This window comes from Cetorhinus maximus, chromosome 6, assembly GCF_964194155.1.
Source record: "Cetorhinus maximus chromosome 6, sCetMax3.hap1.1, whole genome shotgun sequence".
In the NCBI taxonomy this organism is placed as follows: domain Eukaryota; kingdom Metazoa; phylum Chordata; class Chondrichthyes; order Lamniformes; family Cetorhinidae; genus Cetorhinus; species Cetorhinus maximus.
The window spans coordinates 69,607,169-69,623,098 of NC_135884.1; the positions used below are offsets into that span (position 1 = coordinate 69,607,169).

Genomic DNA, 15,930 nt, shown 5'->3' on the forward strand with positions numbered 1-15,930 from the left:
TCTTTTGAATGCTCTACCTCAGAGCTCTGTGGATGCTCTGTTGTTGAGTATGTTCAAGAATATAGAAGAATGGAAGAGTTCAGTAGATATTCGGGTACTAAGGTAATTAAGATAATTGATAGTGCAGGAAGGTGGACTCGAATCAGAAGATGGGCCATGACCTTGTTGAATGGCAGAAAAAGTTTGAAGGGCCCAATGGCCTACTCCGCCTCCTATTTCTTAGGTTCTTAGGTTCTTGTCTTCACAAATGCACACTTTCATTCTCTCACACACCCTTTCTGTCTCATATAAATACATAACGTTACAAGGTCGAGGCAAAATAAACATTTTGTCAAGGTTTTTCCTTTCAAGGGAAGGGAGGGCTTATGGGACAGTGGAGACTGCAACTTTCCTTGTGGGGCCCAGACAAGCACACTTTTCCTGGCCCCACAAATAAAAGTTTTGGACTTGCCTGAAGGACCTCTTGATCAGCAGCAGATCTGTTCCTTGCTAGCAGGATTATCACAGCAGTGTCTCTGCTCAGACCACAGTTAAAACTGCTTTGGGGTCCCATTGACATAATATTAATGATAATTATATGAGGCACACACCTGCTTTATGCGGCACCTCATCTACCTGCAGTTTAAAGTAGGAAATTTTGGAGATGCATTGATAAATAAACTATTTTTAACTGTCCTGCTACATAGTTTCTGCTGGGCAGTAGGGTTAAAACAGATCCATCTGTCTATTTTACTCACCCAGATTAAACGAGAGTTGAGAAACATTTCAGAAGACTCGGAGGATTGCTCTGGTGACTAAGTATTGAAATTTTGTAAAGTTTTTTGGGATGCCTTTCTAATGTTGCCACAACAGGGCAATCAGAGTAATTCTTCCCCATCCAAAGCAATGTAAATGGCTGAAGAAGCTCTTTTAATACACTGAAGATAATTATCACAAATATTTGCTAATCACTGCTTTGCAATTTACCTTTTGGATTGTATAAATTAAAATGCCAAAATTAATAATCTATCAAATAATCTATTATCTTCATATGCTAGATTGCTCTTTCTTTCCCTGCAAACGGGCTGGTGTATGATTACAAACTGGATGATGCTGGTTTCAGCAGCACGAGACATGAAGATGAGGATATCAAGGACAAAGTAAGTAAATTGATGGGGCTGTGCTACCAGGAACTTCAATGCTTGAACTGATCTACTTGGATAACCTAATAGTATTTTTCTTCTAATATTTTGTTAACTGAGTCTCCGGAAAACAGTTACTAGGTGGATCGAAGTGGATGTGAATAAAAATATCACAACAGCCCAAAGAGCCTGTCACTCATCTATGGGTATCTTTATTAAAAATTATTTGGTTTGATAGCAGCAAATAACATACTCCCACATTACCATTATGCTATACACAGACTTTCTGAATCCCATTATAGACTCCAACTTCCAGATACCTGATAATCTAGATTGAAAAACTTTCAGGCTTCCATTCTTCTATATGCATTGTATCTACTATTACATTCCAGTTTGTATTGCTCCTTGGCGTACATTAGTCTGCATATAAATTGATTGAGCCACTTAATCAAGCAGCTGCCAATCTAAAAACATTATAACAACAACAATAAATAGTATGTAATTGACCTCAGGACCTATTGTTAACATCAACAGTTAGGCAACCCTTCCTTCTCTGGTTCGCAACAACAGGATTAAAGTAAGCACAAGATACTTGACAATGTACGGAACATACCTTATTGGTACCTAATGATTTGCCCAATGTGACAGAGTGGTTTTTTGTCTCCAGTTCTATCTTTCAAGTCCTCTGAAGATCCATTGAAAACAATGCCCCTTTATAGACCATATTTTTCTACAGTAAATGTATAGGTCAAAGATAAGACTTCATGACATATATATGCCTGAATCATTTGAAAATAGTCTATTTACATAAACAATGTAGTCATGGGCATGGAATTTTGCCACAACAGAGACACTCTCCATCGTGAAGATGGCAGAAGAGGCCCAAATCGGTAAGTCCTGCCCTGAACACAGCAGCTACTGCTCTTGTGGGGCCGGGAATGGACCCAGGTCAGGATTTGTGCATGTACATTTCGTAGAGGCAGCTGCCCATAAAAATCAGCAGCTGTTTCTGCAAAATGTGCATATGCAAATCCTGACTTGGGACCATTCCCCCTCCAATGTGCACAGATTAGACCTGGTAAGAACTGGTATGCATTTGTTTGGATAGCAAGGATACTCTTTTAGAGAGGTAAGGTATCCCTTTGGATGTGGTCCTGGGAGGCCAGGTGCCCTTTGGGAGAGGTAAGGTAGCCTCTGGGATTTCTGAAAGTAGGCATGAATGTATGTAAAAAGTGGATAAACTCATTGGGACTGTAAAGCTCATTGAAACTGTCAAAAACAACTGTCAAACGTATCAAGATGAACTGTCAAAGGGAGTTGTCAAAAACAGCTGTCAAACTGTCGAGGCACTTAAAGCTCCTGCCCTTGACCTTTTTGAAATAACTGGAGTGTTAAAAAAATGACTGCTTGCTATTTCACTCTGTCTGTTGACATAAGCCTTAAAGTTTCCATTACTGGATTAATGCTGCTGGTCCATTTCACAGTAGGGTATCTGCCATTTCACAGTTTGATTGACAACTCCAAGTGGTTATAGACTCTTTGAAGTGGGACAATAAATTCCTATGCTTGTTTTTATATGGGATTATGCAATTGAATGAAATGTTTGTTGTTATAAGGGATAATGTAGTTGAAGGAATGTAAATATAGTAAATTAGTTTTTTATGAATGACAGTATTTAAAAAAATAAAGTCTGCAGTAGACACTTGGAACTTTATTTTATTTAATCTCTGCATGGGTCCCAAGATCTGCCCATGGTGGATACTGGGTGAGTTGGCATGGTTGGTGTAAGGGAAAAGAGTGATGGGTGGGGGGGAAGTTGGAATGGAGGGTATGAGGGGCAATGGAAATGAATAGAGCTGTTGGTTGGCATGGAGGGTATGAGGGGCCAATGGGGTGAGCAGAGCAGCACAGGTTGGCATGGAGGGTATGAGGGTCAGGGGGTGGGCAGATAATAAACATTAAAAGCAGGAAACAAGCAATGCTTCCCTTTCATAACTGATGAAAGGTATTTAAGCTGAAATGTTAACCTTGTTTCCTTCTCCACAGATGCTGCCTGACCTACTGAGTATTTCCAACATATTTGGTTCTTGTATAAATCCCCAGGATGCGCAACACATATTTAGTTTACTTCCCCTACAGGGAGTTTAAAGATCCATGCTAGCAGTTACATATAGCTATTTTTTAGACTACAGATTATTTATAAACATTGTCTCTGGAATTAGTTATAGGCTGATTTCTCAAGCGGATGTTCCCTGGGGAAATTTTATCCACTAATTTTGCATATCAGGAGACCTTGATGGTCTGTCTACAACTTTCTACCCGTTGAAATCCCAATCAGCACCTTGTGCTCGGAAAATCGGACCCATAGTGTTTTATAATATTTTTGAGTCGGCCATTTAAATACATTTTTTTGCCTCTTGTTCAGTTCCTCTGAAGCACAAACTCTGGAGAAACTGGTAGGAGTGCTCCTGAGAGGACTTTGCTGTCATTTTAGGAGGTTCCATGACCTCCTAAAATGACAGTATGTTTTTATTTGTTCATGGGATGTGGGTGTATTGACCAACTGTAATTGCCCTTGAGAAGGTGATGGTGAGCCACCTTGAACTGCTGCAGTCCTTGTGGTGTAGGTATACCCGTAGTGCTGTTAGATAGAGAGTTCTTGGATTATGACCCAGCGACCGAAGGAACAACGATTTAGTTCCTAGTCAGGATGATGGAGGGAAACTTGCAGGCGGTGGTGTTCCCATGTATCTGGTGCCTTTGACCTTCTAAGTGGTTTGGAAGGGGTTGTCGAAGGAGTTACTGCAATGCATCTTGTAGATGGTACACATTGCTACCATTATGCATCAGTGGTGGAGGGAATGAATGTTCAAGGTGGTAGATGATGCGCTGAGTCGGTGTGCTTTGTTCTAAATGGTGTTGAGCTTCTTGAGTGCTGAGCCAAACTCATCCAGGCAAGTGGAGAGTATTCCATCACACTCCTGACTTGTAGATGGTAGACATACTTATGGGACTCTGGAAGTGAGTTACTCACCACAGAATTCCCAGTTACAGACCTACTCTTGTAGCCACAGTATTTATGTGGCTGGCCCAGTCGATGGTAACCCCCGGGATATTGATAATGGGGGAATTCAGTAATGGTAATGCCATTGAATGTCAATTGGCAGAATGAGGCCCTTAAGTGGTCATTAATTGGCAACTTAGGGGCCTTAATTGGCAGTGGGGCAGGAATGTCAACCATGGGACTTCCCCCCCACCCCCCCAGAATTTAATCTGAGGGAGGCGGAAGGTGGCAGGGTTTCAATATGCCACCATCCCACCAAATTACATGCCCTTCCCACCTCCAAGCTCACCGCCAGCAGGAGCACAAGATTCTGACAGTAAACTCTGTTTCTCTCTACACAGATACTGGCAAATGTGCAGAATATTTCCACCATTTTCTGTTTTTATTTGATCTCATCCCTCTTCACCTTATGTGAACTTGTCCACGTTCATGAACGGAAAGAGATTTCACTCCCTCGGTGAGCAGCTCACGTGCAATCACAGGCAGTGCATCAATCACGTTAAAGGCTTGCTACTGGGAGATGAGGGTTATCTATTAATGGCATGGCACACACATGTTCTTTGCATGCCTACAATGAAAGCTGTGCTACCACAAGGAAAATTATTATTATCAGCATCCTCAAGCAACACTTGCACTGCCTGAACCACTGTGGAGGAGCTCTGCAGTACTCAGATGAGTGGATATCAAGATTTGTGATGGCATGCTGTATGCTGGATATTATGAAGGACCAACCCTTGCCGTCGCTTTTCAGATGTAAAACTGAGGTGCAGAAGCACAAAGGGAAGGAGGAGGAAGTGAAGGAGGTAGAAGTGCAACAGGAAGTGGGGGAACACAAATCGGAAGGGAGGCTACAATATTAGCAGCCTGTTATGGACTTGAATTTCCAGACAGGTTTCTTATTAGAAACATCGAACTTTATGTACAGGCTACAGCAGCAGTTACATGCTTTATAAAGCTCCACAACTAGAAGAAGAACTCCCATTCTAAGGTTCCCTGTGCTTACAGCTGATTTATTCACACTATCACATGATACCCTATACAGCACAATAAGTCTTAAAGCTACAGTCACTACATTCCTTAAGTATATTCCTTAATACATTCCTTCCCCTTTAAATTTTTTGTACAGTTTGTATTTACAAGAACATCTAGCTTCATGACATTATAAGTAGATACACGGGTCATGGAACTATAAGTTCAGTCTCTCAGGTGGTTCCTGATCTGGGTGGAATGTCGTAGTTCCATGACTTTTGAATCCCTTACAGGATCCACATTATGTGGAACCACAGCAACATCAATTACCTCTTTAGGCACAGGCAATTCATTGTTATGTACTCCAACAGAGACATCTGGTATGTCTATCCTTGGTTGAACAATTTCAGCAGGGACCCACAGGTTTTACAATGGTTACAGGTGAAACATCATTTTGTTGGAGTATCTCCCTTCTGTCTCAAATGATTCACATGTTTGTGGGAGATCCGACCCTCCATTTCTATGCGCTATGACAAGGGCATGGAAACTATTACACCAGGTAACCAACTCAATCCACCACCGAATTTTCATATGTATACTGCTTCACCAACTGTAAATTCTTGCTCACGATTATGCAAATCATAAGTCACTTTTTGATTCCCTTGACTTTTCTCCATCTTCCCCTCCGAATGGTGAAGTATCAGGCTTACTCTCGTACAAAGGCTTCATTTCATAAGTAACTCTGAAGGTGTTGAACCTGTAGTAGTGTGGGGGGTTGTTCTATAGTGAAACAGGAAACGTGAAAGTTTAGTCTCCAATGATCCTCCTGATAATTTTTTCATCCTAGCTTTAAAAGTCTGTACTGCTCTCTCAGCTAGTTCATTAGAGACGGATGATATGGTGCCGTCTTTACGTGTTTGAAACCATTTAGGCTCACAAATCTTTGAAATTCAGCATTAGTAAATGCAGTACCATTGAGGTGATTACTTCTGGCAATCCATGTATAGAAAAGCTTTGGCGCAACTTTTCTATAATTGCACCTGACAATGGCAACCTAACCTCGTAAACTTCTAGCCATTTGGAATGTGCATCAATTATTAGTAGGAACTATCCCTGGTCCCTGGTCTGTGCACAAAAGTGTATCCGCATAATATTAGAGCCCATCTTTGAATTCATGCAGAAGCAATGGGAGGGATAGCTTTTTCTTCACTGAACAGACCCAAGATGGTTTGTGGTCAGACACTATCGTAATGTGTTGGCCATGTACATATTGATAGCCTACAAAAGGACCAATCTAATCTATGTGCAGTCTCATCCAGGGCCTACAAGGCCATTCCCATGGGTGTAGTAGGGCCACAACAGGTAAATTTTGTAGTTGTTGGCATTGGTATTCGGTGATTAACCATTTTCCTGATACCACCGTCCATGCCCAGCAACCAAATGTAAATTTCCGCGATCATCTTCATTCCTGAGATTCCCAGATATGCACTGTGCAACTCTGCTAAGAGTGGTTCCCTTCCTTGTGAAGGAACAACTACTCACACTCCCCATAACAGGTTACCATCTTGACTGCTCAATTCATTCCTTTGAGTGAAGAATGGCTTCAATTCGTCAGGGACTGGTTCCTGGGTTCATCCTTTTAACACTTGGTCTCACACTCTGGACAGGACTAGATCACGATTCGTCCAGTTTCTTATCAGCCTTGAGCAGACTGGTGAGGAATCCAGGAAATTCATCGCTAATACAATCTCTTGGGGAATTGGGACATGTTCATTGCTCTCCTGCAAAGAAAGGCGACTTAGGGCATCGGGATTGGCTATAGCATCCCTCGTCTGTGCACAAAAGTGTATCCGCAAAAAATTGGAGCCCATCTTTGAATTTGTGCAGAAGCTATGGGAGGGATAGCTTTTCCTTCACTGAACAGATCCAAGAGCGGTTTGTGATCAGACACTATCGTAAAGTGTTGACCATGTACATATTGATAGAATTTTATTACTCCGAAAATAATCGATAATCCTTCTTTCTCAATTTGCGAATACCCTTTTTCAGCCATGGAAAGGGCCCTAGACACGTAGCCTATCGGCCTTTGTGAACCGTCGTCCATCTTGTGCAATAGCACCACTTCCACGTCATAGGGGGACACGTCGTAGGTTAGCACCAGTTCCTTTGTTGGGTCATAGTGCACTAATAAGTTTGAAGAGTGCAAGAGTTGTTTAACTTTCATGAAGGCTTCTCTGTGGGGTGACTTCCAAACCCAACGCTGGTTTTTCTTTAATAATGAGTGTAGAGGGGCTAGGACCATTGATACGTTGGGTAGGAATTGACCATAATAATTACCATACCTAAGAATGACTTGAGTTCAGAGACATTTTTAGGTGAAGGTGCCTCCTTAGTAGCTTTAACTTTTTCTTCTACCGGGTGTAACCCTTGGGCATCCACCTGGTGGCCCAAATAAACAACTTTGCTTGCCTGAAAGGTACACTTTTCTTTTTTTAAGTGCACCCCTGCTTCCAAAAATCGTTTCAAGACTTCCTCCAAATTAGCCAAGTGTTCAGCTTCCATGAGCCCTGTTATTAGGACGTCGTCCAGGTAGACCAGGACTTGAGGTAGTCCTTGCAGCAAGCTCTCCGTTGTCCTCTGGAAAATCACGCAGGCCGAAGAAACACTGAAAAGCAGACGCGGGTATTGATATAACCTTTTGTGGGTGTTTATAATCGCAGACTCTCTGGAGGTGTTATCCAGTTCCAGCTGCTGAGGCGCATGACTCATATCTAGTTTAGTATAAGTTGTTCCTCCTAATTTAGCATAGAGATCCTCAATCTTGGGGATAGGGCACTTGTCCAACTTGGCAGCTTTGTTTACTTTTAGCTTACAGATCCGGATGGTCTGACCTGGTTTTAAGACAGGGACCGTAGGTGTTGCCCACTCTGAGAATGGAACTGGCTGTATGACTCCCATCCTCTCTAAACTGTTCAATTTGGTGTCAGTCTTCTCCCTCAGAGCATATGTCACAGGCCTTGCTTTAAAGAAACGAGGAGTTGCTTCCGAGTCAATGTAGATCTTGGCCTGTGGGCCTTTGATTCTCCCCGGTTCATCTCGAAACTTTGTTATGTTTCTTTAGCAGCTCTGGCAGCCCTCCTACTCATAGCTGGAAAATGTCAGACCAATTTAGTTTAATTTCTTTCAACCAACCAGACCGAGAAGGCTTGGTCCTTTGCCTTCTACTACCATCACTGGGAGATGTGCTTATAATAAACAGGTAGAAAGGTAATATCCTTCACTTGGATAGCTTCGCCAGTATAAGTTTTCAATTTGGCTGAAGTCTGCTCCAAATTCAATTGTTGAGTACCCTTGTTTAAATATTTGAAGGCGTGCTTTCCCACTACAGTGTTTGAAGGACCAGTGTCCACTTCCATCATTAAAGGTTTTCCATTTAACTGCAGAGTAACAGTGATTGTCTCTGTCTTCCCTACTTTTACATTAAATAAGGAATAAATATCACAATTGGTGGTTTCTGGTTCTTCCACATTATGTACTTCGCTTAACTTATTTGCTGCCTGGGAGTCTGTCTTAATCTTTATTTACAATGCTTCAGTATGCTTTTTTATGGCAAAAATAGCACTCCACCTCTATAAAACGACAAGTTTCAGGAGTATGATTCACATCGGTAACATTTCATTTTCAGATCTGGTGCTGAGCTGTTTCCTGTATTTATTTTAAATTTTTGGGTAGCAGGGACTGTCTCCTGTTTCATGGTGGGGTCCCAGCTTTTCGTACCACACCTGGCTGTCCATTCCCACCCCAACTGGAAAACAGTGCCATTTTGTGCACTTTGTATAGCCTGCGCGTCCCCTTCAACGCTTTCCATTGCGAGCGCTATTTCCAATGCTTTTTTAAAATTGAGGTTTATTTCAGCTAATAATCGTTGTTAAATGGCATCATCTTGCACACCGCAGACCAAACGATCCCTGAGCATATTGCTTAGGGTCTCCCCGAAATCACATCATTCAGTCAGTTGTTTCAATTTTGCCACGTATGTAGCAATGGCCTCCCCCAGGGCTCTAACCCTCAAATTAAACCTGAACCTCTGCATGATGACTGAAGGTTTGGGTTGAAAGTGTCCCTTAACGAGGTCAGCAGCCTTCCAATATTAATGCTGCAGCCACTGGGGAAGTACCTCAGCGAAGTATTAGGATAGGCAAAGACATATGGAAGATAGACACTAAGGGAATGCACTTGGCTGTTTAGAATATTATGTATGCATTATGTCATGATTGAATTTATAAACTTGGATTGGCATATGCATTTTCTGGTGGTTTTTATTTTAGTTTTGATGGAAAGATGCTGAGTTGATGGTTAGTGATGGAGGAAATGTGATAATTGTAAGACCTTTGGTGAAGGGGAGACACAGTTGAGATTACTGATATTGCTGAAGAAAAAGAGACATTTTTTGTCAAAGCTTTTCGTCTTGCAAGACGGAAAGCTTCGACAAAAACGTCTCTTCTTTCAGCAATACTCAAGTTTTGTACTATTGGTATTGTGCATGAATCATTTGACCAATTCTTCAAATCGGAAGTGTTCAGGGCCATAAAACTTCGGATTAAATTATAGGCTTTACTCCCACAAATGTTTTTGGGGATTACCCAATTTCTCCCCCCTTATGTCCTTAGCTCTTATTGGGCAGAATCTTCTGTTCTTAGGCTATGAGCGTGAATTGGGACCATTTCCAAATGCTGATCCCGCTCTTGATGTCAGGGCACCCACCTTGGAGATCTTCCCAGAGGTGACCAATTAAGAGGCTGACTCTGGGTCCACCAACAAAATAAGGATGGCAGGTGGGTCCCCTTGGCTGCAGAACCAATCAGAAGACCTGCAGCCTTGGAAGGAAAGTAGTCTCACCACCAGTGGCGGGTGCGTCAGGCCCTGAAAAGTTCTGCCCATTGTATTAGAAGTAGTGTCATTTAGCTCGCAGTAATTTCTCTATTCTCTACATGACCATTATTTTCATGTCAGTATTTTTTGTTCAATATTTTATTTCTGGTACTTAGTTCATCTATTTTGTATGAACAGAAAAACTGAGTACATCGAAAGGACAAGAAGCTGTTTAAAGACAAAACTGATGACCACTTTCCGCTAAACACTCATATGTCATTTCCAGTAAGGTACTCCCTTCCTAACAACATTGTGGATGTATCTTCACCACACAGACTGCAGCGGTTAAAGAAGGTGGCTCATTACCACCTTCTAAGGGCAATTAAGGATGGGCAATAAATGCTTCTAGCCGGCAACACTCAAACCCGTGAAAGAATAAATTTTTTAAATTACCTCTTTTTACTGTCAGTTTTCTTCCCTCCTCTAAAGAAGTGCTGACTCTTGCTAGGGTAAGTTCCAAGTGAAGCAGACAACCTTCAGTACCTTGCCACAGTGAATGAAATCTGAGGTCTCCAACATTGACATCAACTGATGTCTTGAAATATATCCCCACCAGTCCTCTCAGTTAGGCAGAGAAAGGTTGAAAGCAAAAAATATTTAAAAACACAAAAGAGACCTTCCAGTCACATGGTTTATTCTCTTCTTTAACTTCTTGATATTAATTCTGATTAAGCTATCCAAAAAGCTTTGTTACTGAGTAACTGACTATGATATGAACCAGCATGTTTATCAAAATTGTGATTAATATACTTCTGTTGCCTGATTTTTCTGGTTTATATTACAGATCCAGTGGATTAGCTGGATGGCATCTGCACCAGCAGTGGAAATTGCACCAGAAACCAATTACTCTGACATCATCATTCCAACCCAGGATACCATACGCATGTCATATTTGCTGACGATGCTTCTAACCAGTAAGAAACCAGTAAGTTATTCCATCCAGTTTATTTGAAGAATGCAGTGGATCTTCTTAGTAGTGTTTTAATTCAAATCTTTTTTTAAAAAGCTCAGTGGTCCAATTGTTAAAAGCTGTGCCCAGTTTGAAACTTAGCTAAGCCATCAATTATTGTCTAAGTTGATCTCAGCGTGGCAATGATAATTAGGATGATTGATTAATTAATTCATTCATTCATATGTATGTGTGTTCGTATATTACGCTCAGTGTCAATGACCCTAGCCAGAGGAAAATTCTAGCTGGGTTCCTATTCCTGATAACTATTTAGTGGCCCTCTATGAAAAGTACATGCATGTGGGTTAGTGTGTTCTGACAACATCAAGTTCAGCCTTGCATAGCTAAACAGATTACTGTCACTCACTGCTGATGCTTACACATAAAGAATGACCACATGGGTAAGGTGCCAAAGGATGACTTGGTGCTTGTGGGACTGTAAGGGTTATGGCCTATTAGATAGGAAAGGGGAGAAATCTGGAGGAAATTCTCTTTTATTCATAAATATTTTAAGAGGGCTGTGTTTATGTTGTCTCGCTATTAATTCTGAATCCATAAATTATAACACCTGATTTTCCAAAATGTGTGCTCTCTATGGTAGAAATTGAGTCCTCATTATATGACAATATGTTTTCACTGCATAGAGCAAATATTTGAGCTTTTTTAATTCACTGGGAAATACAGTGTATTTCCATTTAATATCCCTATATTTGGTACATTAATATGAAAACGCCCATTGCATAATTGAATTTGAATGCTTGACAATCTTATTCTAAATGTTCACATATGTCTTTTCTAGTTCATTTAATAACTACAATATATTATGAAAATGCACAATAAGAACTTGGTAAAAGAAAGACTTGCATTTATATGGTGCCTTTTATAACCTCAGGACATTCTAAACACTTTACAGCAAATGAAGCACTTTTGTAATATGACAAAAAGGCAACCAATTTGCAAGCAGCAAGCTCCCACAAATGCAATGGGATAATGTCCAGATCATCTACTTTTTAATAGTTCTGACTGAGGGATAAATATTGGCCAAGATACTGGGGAGAACTCTACTGCTCTTCTTCAAAATAGTGCTATGGGAGCTTTTACAATCACCTGAGAAAGTAGCCTGCTCTTGGGGGGACGTTTAATGTCTCATTCAAATGGCAGCACTTCCTGCAGTGTTACACTCCCTTAATACTGCACTGGAGTTCCAGTATACATTTCTGTGCTCAAGCCTCTACAGTGGAATTTGAACCCACAACTTTCTGATTCAGCAATAAGATACTGCCCACTTAGCCACAGCTGGTAGGAGGAGGCAAGTGAGCAAACCAGATATTTCCAACAGATAGAGCCTGATTTTGACCCATTCAAAACTCAACCACTTGCACAGCATTAAAATTGGGCCTTGCATCAGCCTTCATTACATTGGTGATAAGGCCCAATGGGAGAACAGCTGTAAGGTGGCTCTGTCTGATCCAGGGCAAACCATCTGCAGTAATTGTTTGCGGCTTGAGGAGCTTTGGCTCAGAGTCATTGAGCTGGAAGCCGAGTTGCAGACACTGCAACACATCAGGGAGGGGGAAAGTTACCTGGTCACTTTGTACCAAGAGGCAGCCACACCTCTTAGAATAGGGTCTTCTGATTTGGTCAGTGGTCAGGGACAGGAGGATATGACTGCAAGTGAGGCAGGTTGGGAGACTCAGAGGGCAGGAGTGCAGGAGCCTCAGCTTTTGCAATTGACCAACAGGTTTGAGGTTCTTTCAGTTTGTTTGAGAGTGGTGGCTGCAGGCTGGATGAGCTGACTGACCATGGCACTGTGGTACACAAAACCATTCAAGTGGGGGGAGCGAGAAGGAATGTAGTAGTAGTAGGGAACAGTATATGAGGAGGATGGACACTGTTTTCTGCAGCAAAGAGCGAGAGTTCAGAAGGCTGTGTTGCCTGCCCGATGCCAGGGTTCGGGATATCTGCTCAAGGCTGGAGAGGAACTTGGAGGGGGAGGATCCAGCTGTCGTGGTCAATGTTGATTGTCAACGACATAGGCTGGACAAGGAAAGAGGTTCTACATAGTCAGTATGAGGAGCTAGGCACCAAATTAAGAAGTAGAACCTCAAAGGTAATAATCTCTGGATTATTACTTGAACCACAGGCAAATTGGCTTAGGACAAATAAGATTAGGGAAATGAATGTGCAGCTCAAAGACTGGTGTGCTTGAAGTGGGTTCCGCCTTATGGGGCGCTGGCACTAGTTCTGGGGAAAGAGAGGGCTCTACTGTTGGGACAGTTTACACCTGAATCATATTGGGACCAGTGTTCTAGCAAGCCGCATAATTAGGAAAGTAGAGAGGATTTTAACCTAAATAGTGGGGGATCAAAATTGGGAACATGTGGTACAAGGCAAGAGAGAAAGGTACTAAAATGGGAAATGATCAACAGACCATGACAACATGGGACAGAGAGTACCAATCTAAGAGTAAATCAGCAGATAAGGCTACACCTTAGAAAAATAATAAAAGGACAAAACTAATGGTTCCATATCAGAATGCAGATAGCATTCAAAACAAAACGGATGAACTGATAGTACAAACAGAAATAAATAAGTACGACCTGATAGCCATCACAGAGACATTGCTGCAGGATGATATAGATTGGGACCTGAATGTTGACATTTAGGAAGGACAGGAAGCGAGGAAAAGATGGAGGGTGGCTTTTAATTAATGATAGTATTAATACAAGAGAGGGATGACCTAAGTTCAGGAAACCAGAATATAGAAGTGATTTGAGTAGAAATGAGAAACGATAAAGGCAACAAGTCACTTGTGGGAGTGGTGTAAAGGCCCCTATTGGTCCTATAGAAAGTGAGTCTGGGAATTAATAATGGAAAGTAAGGAGATGGCAGATGAATTGAACAGGCATTTTGCTTCGGTCTTCACTATAGAGGACACAAGTAACATCCCAGAAATATCTGTAAATCTGGAATAGAAGGGAGGGAGGAACTCAAAAAAATTCCAATTGCCAGGGGAGTGGTACTGATCAAATTGTTGGAGCTGCAGGATGACTAGAGCATTAAAGGAAGTGGCTAATGAGATAGTTGATGTGTTGGTTTTAATTTTCCAAATTTTCCTAGATTTGGAGAATGTTCCATTAGATTGGCAAATAGTGAAAGTAACTCCTTTATCCAAAAAGGGAGGGAGACAGAAAGCAAGAAACTACAGACCAGTTAGCTTAACATCTGTCATAGGGGAAATGTTAGAAGCTATTATGAAAGACATTAAAGCAGAGCACTTAGATAAATTCAAGATAATCAGGCGAGAGGGAAATCATGCTTAAACAATTTATTGGAGTTCTTTGAAAAAGTAACATGTGCTGTGGATAAGAAGGAACCAGTGGATGTACTGTGCTTAGATTTCCAGAAGGCATTTAATAAGATGCCACATCAAAGGTTATTGCAGAATATAAAAGCTCATGGTGTAGGGGGTAACATATTGACATGGATAGAAGATTTGCTAGCTAACAAGAAACAGAAAACAGAGAGTAGGCATAAATGGGATATTTTCTGATTGGCAAGATGTAACAGGGATCAGTGCTGGGGCCTCAACTTCTTACAATTTATATAAATGACTTTGATGAAGGGACCAAAGGCGTAGTTGCTAAATTTGCTGATGATATAAAGATAGGTAGGAAAGTAAGTTGTGAAGAGAACACAAGCAGGATACAAGGGGACATGGATAGGTTAAGTGAGTGACAAAGATCTGGCAAATGGAGTATAATGTGGGAAAATGTGAAATTGTCCATTTTGGCAGGAAGAATAAAAAAGAAGCATTTACCTAAATGGTAACAGATTGCAGAGCTCTGAGATACAGAAGGATCTGGATGTCCTGGTGCATGAATTGCTAAAGGTTAATGTGCAGGCACAGCAAGTAATTAGGAAAGCAAATAGAATGTTATTGTTTATTGCAAGGGGAATTGAATACAAAAGGAGGGAGGTTATGCTTCAGTTATGCAGGGCATTGGTGAGGCCACATCTGGAGTACTATATACAGTATTGGTCTCCTTATTTAAGGAAAAATATAAATACGTTGGAAGCAGTTCAGAGAAGGTTTACTGGATCAATACCTGGACAGGGTGAGTTGCCTTATGAGGAAAGGCTGGACAGGCTGGGCTTGTATCTGCTAGAGGTTAGAAGAGGAAGCAGCAACTTGATTGAAACATAAGATCCTGATAGGTCTTGACAGGGTGAACGTGGAAAGGATGATTCCTCTTGTGGGAGAATCTAGAACTAGGGGTCACTGTTTAAAAATAAGGGGTCACCCATTTAAGACAGATGAGCAGAATTTTTTTTCTCTCAAAAGGTAGTGAGTCTATGGAACTCTCTTCCTCAAAGAGCAGTGGAAACAGTCTTTGAATATTTTTAAGGCAGAACTAGATATATTCTTGATAAGCAAGGGGGCGATAGGTTATTGGGTTATAACTGGCAGCTGCTCTGATTTTTTTTGGTCGTACAGCTGGGAAAGCAGTTCTATTTCGATGTTGAAGTTAATAATCCATTCAACAACTTCAGCTGAAACCGTGAGGAATGGAACGCTCAGGGCAGAAGTTCAGTATGTGGACAATATGCCGACTGAAGGCTACAGTCACAATTTAAGCTATTTTTCATGTTCCACTTGTGGAGCAAGTGGTTACATCTTCCCTGGGCAATCCTCAAGTGTTGATCAGTAAGGGGTGAACAAGGAGGCAAGAGACTGTGCCTGAGTGAGACAGAGACAGAGTGAGTAGCAAATTAGGTTCACATAATAAGTTCTGGTGAATCTTTTTTCAGGTTTGAATGTAGATTAAGAGTCACCCTCTGACATAGAACTAACAACCTTGAAGTAAGTTAGACTACCTTATTAAACAGGGAAC

At 41.3% G+C, this 15,930-nt stretch overlaps 1 protein-coding gene across 1 annotated transcript in view; it reads left to right on the forward strand.

Moving 5' to 3' along the window:
- dnah1 (dynein, axonemal, heavy chain 1) overlaps window positions 1-15,930 on the forward strand; it is a 532,475-nt gene that overhangs the window by 328,676 nt on the left and 187,869 nt on the right. The window contains 3 exon segments of the mRNA XM_078543835.1: window positions 1,038-1,139; window positions 4,971-4,994; window positions 10,877-11,011. Of these exon segments, the coding sequence (XP_078399961.1) occupies window positions 1,038-1,139; window positions 4,971-4,994; window positions 10,877-11,011 (261 nt within the window).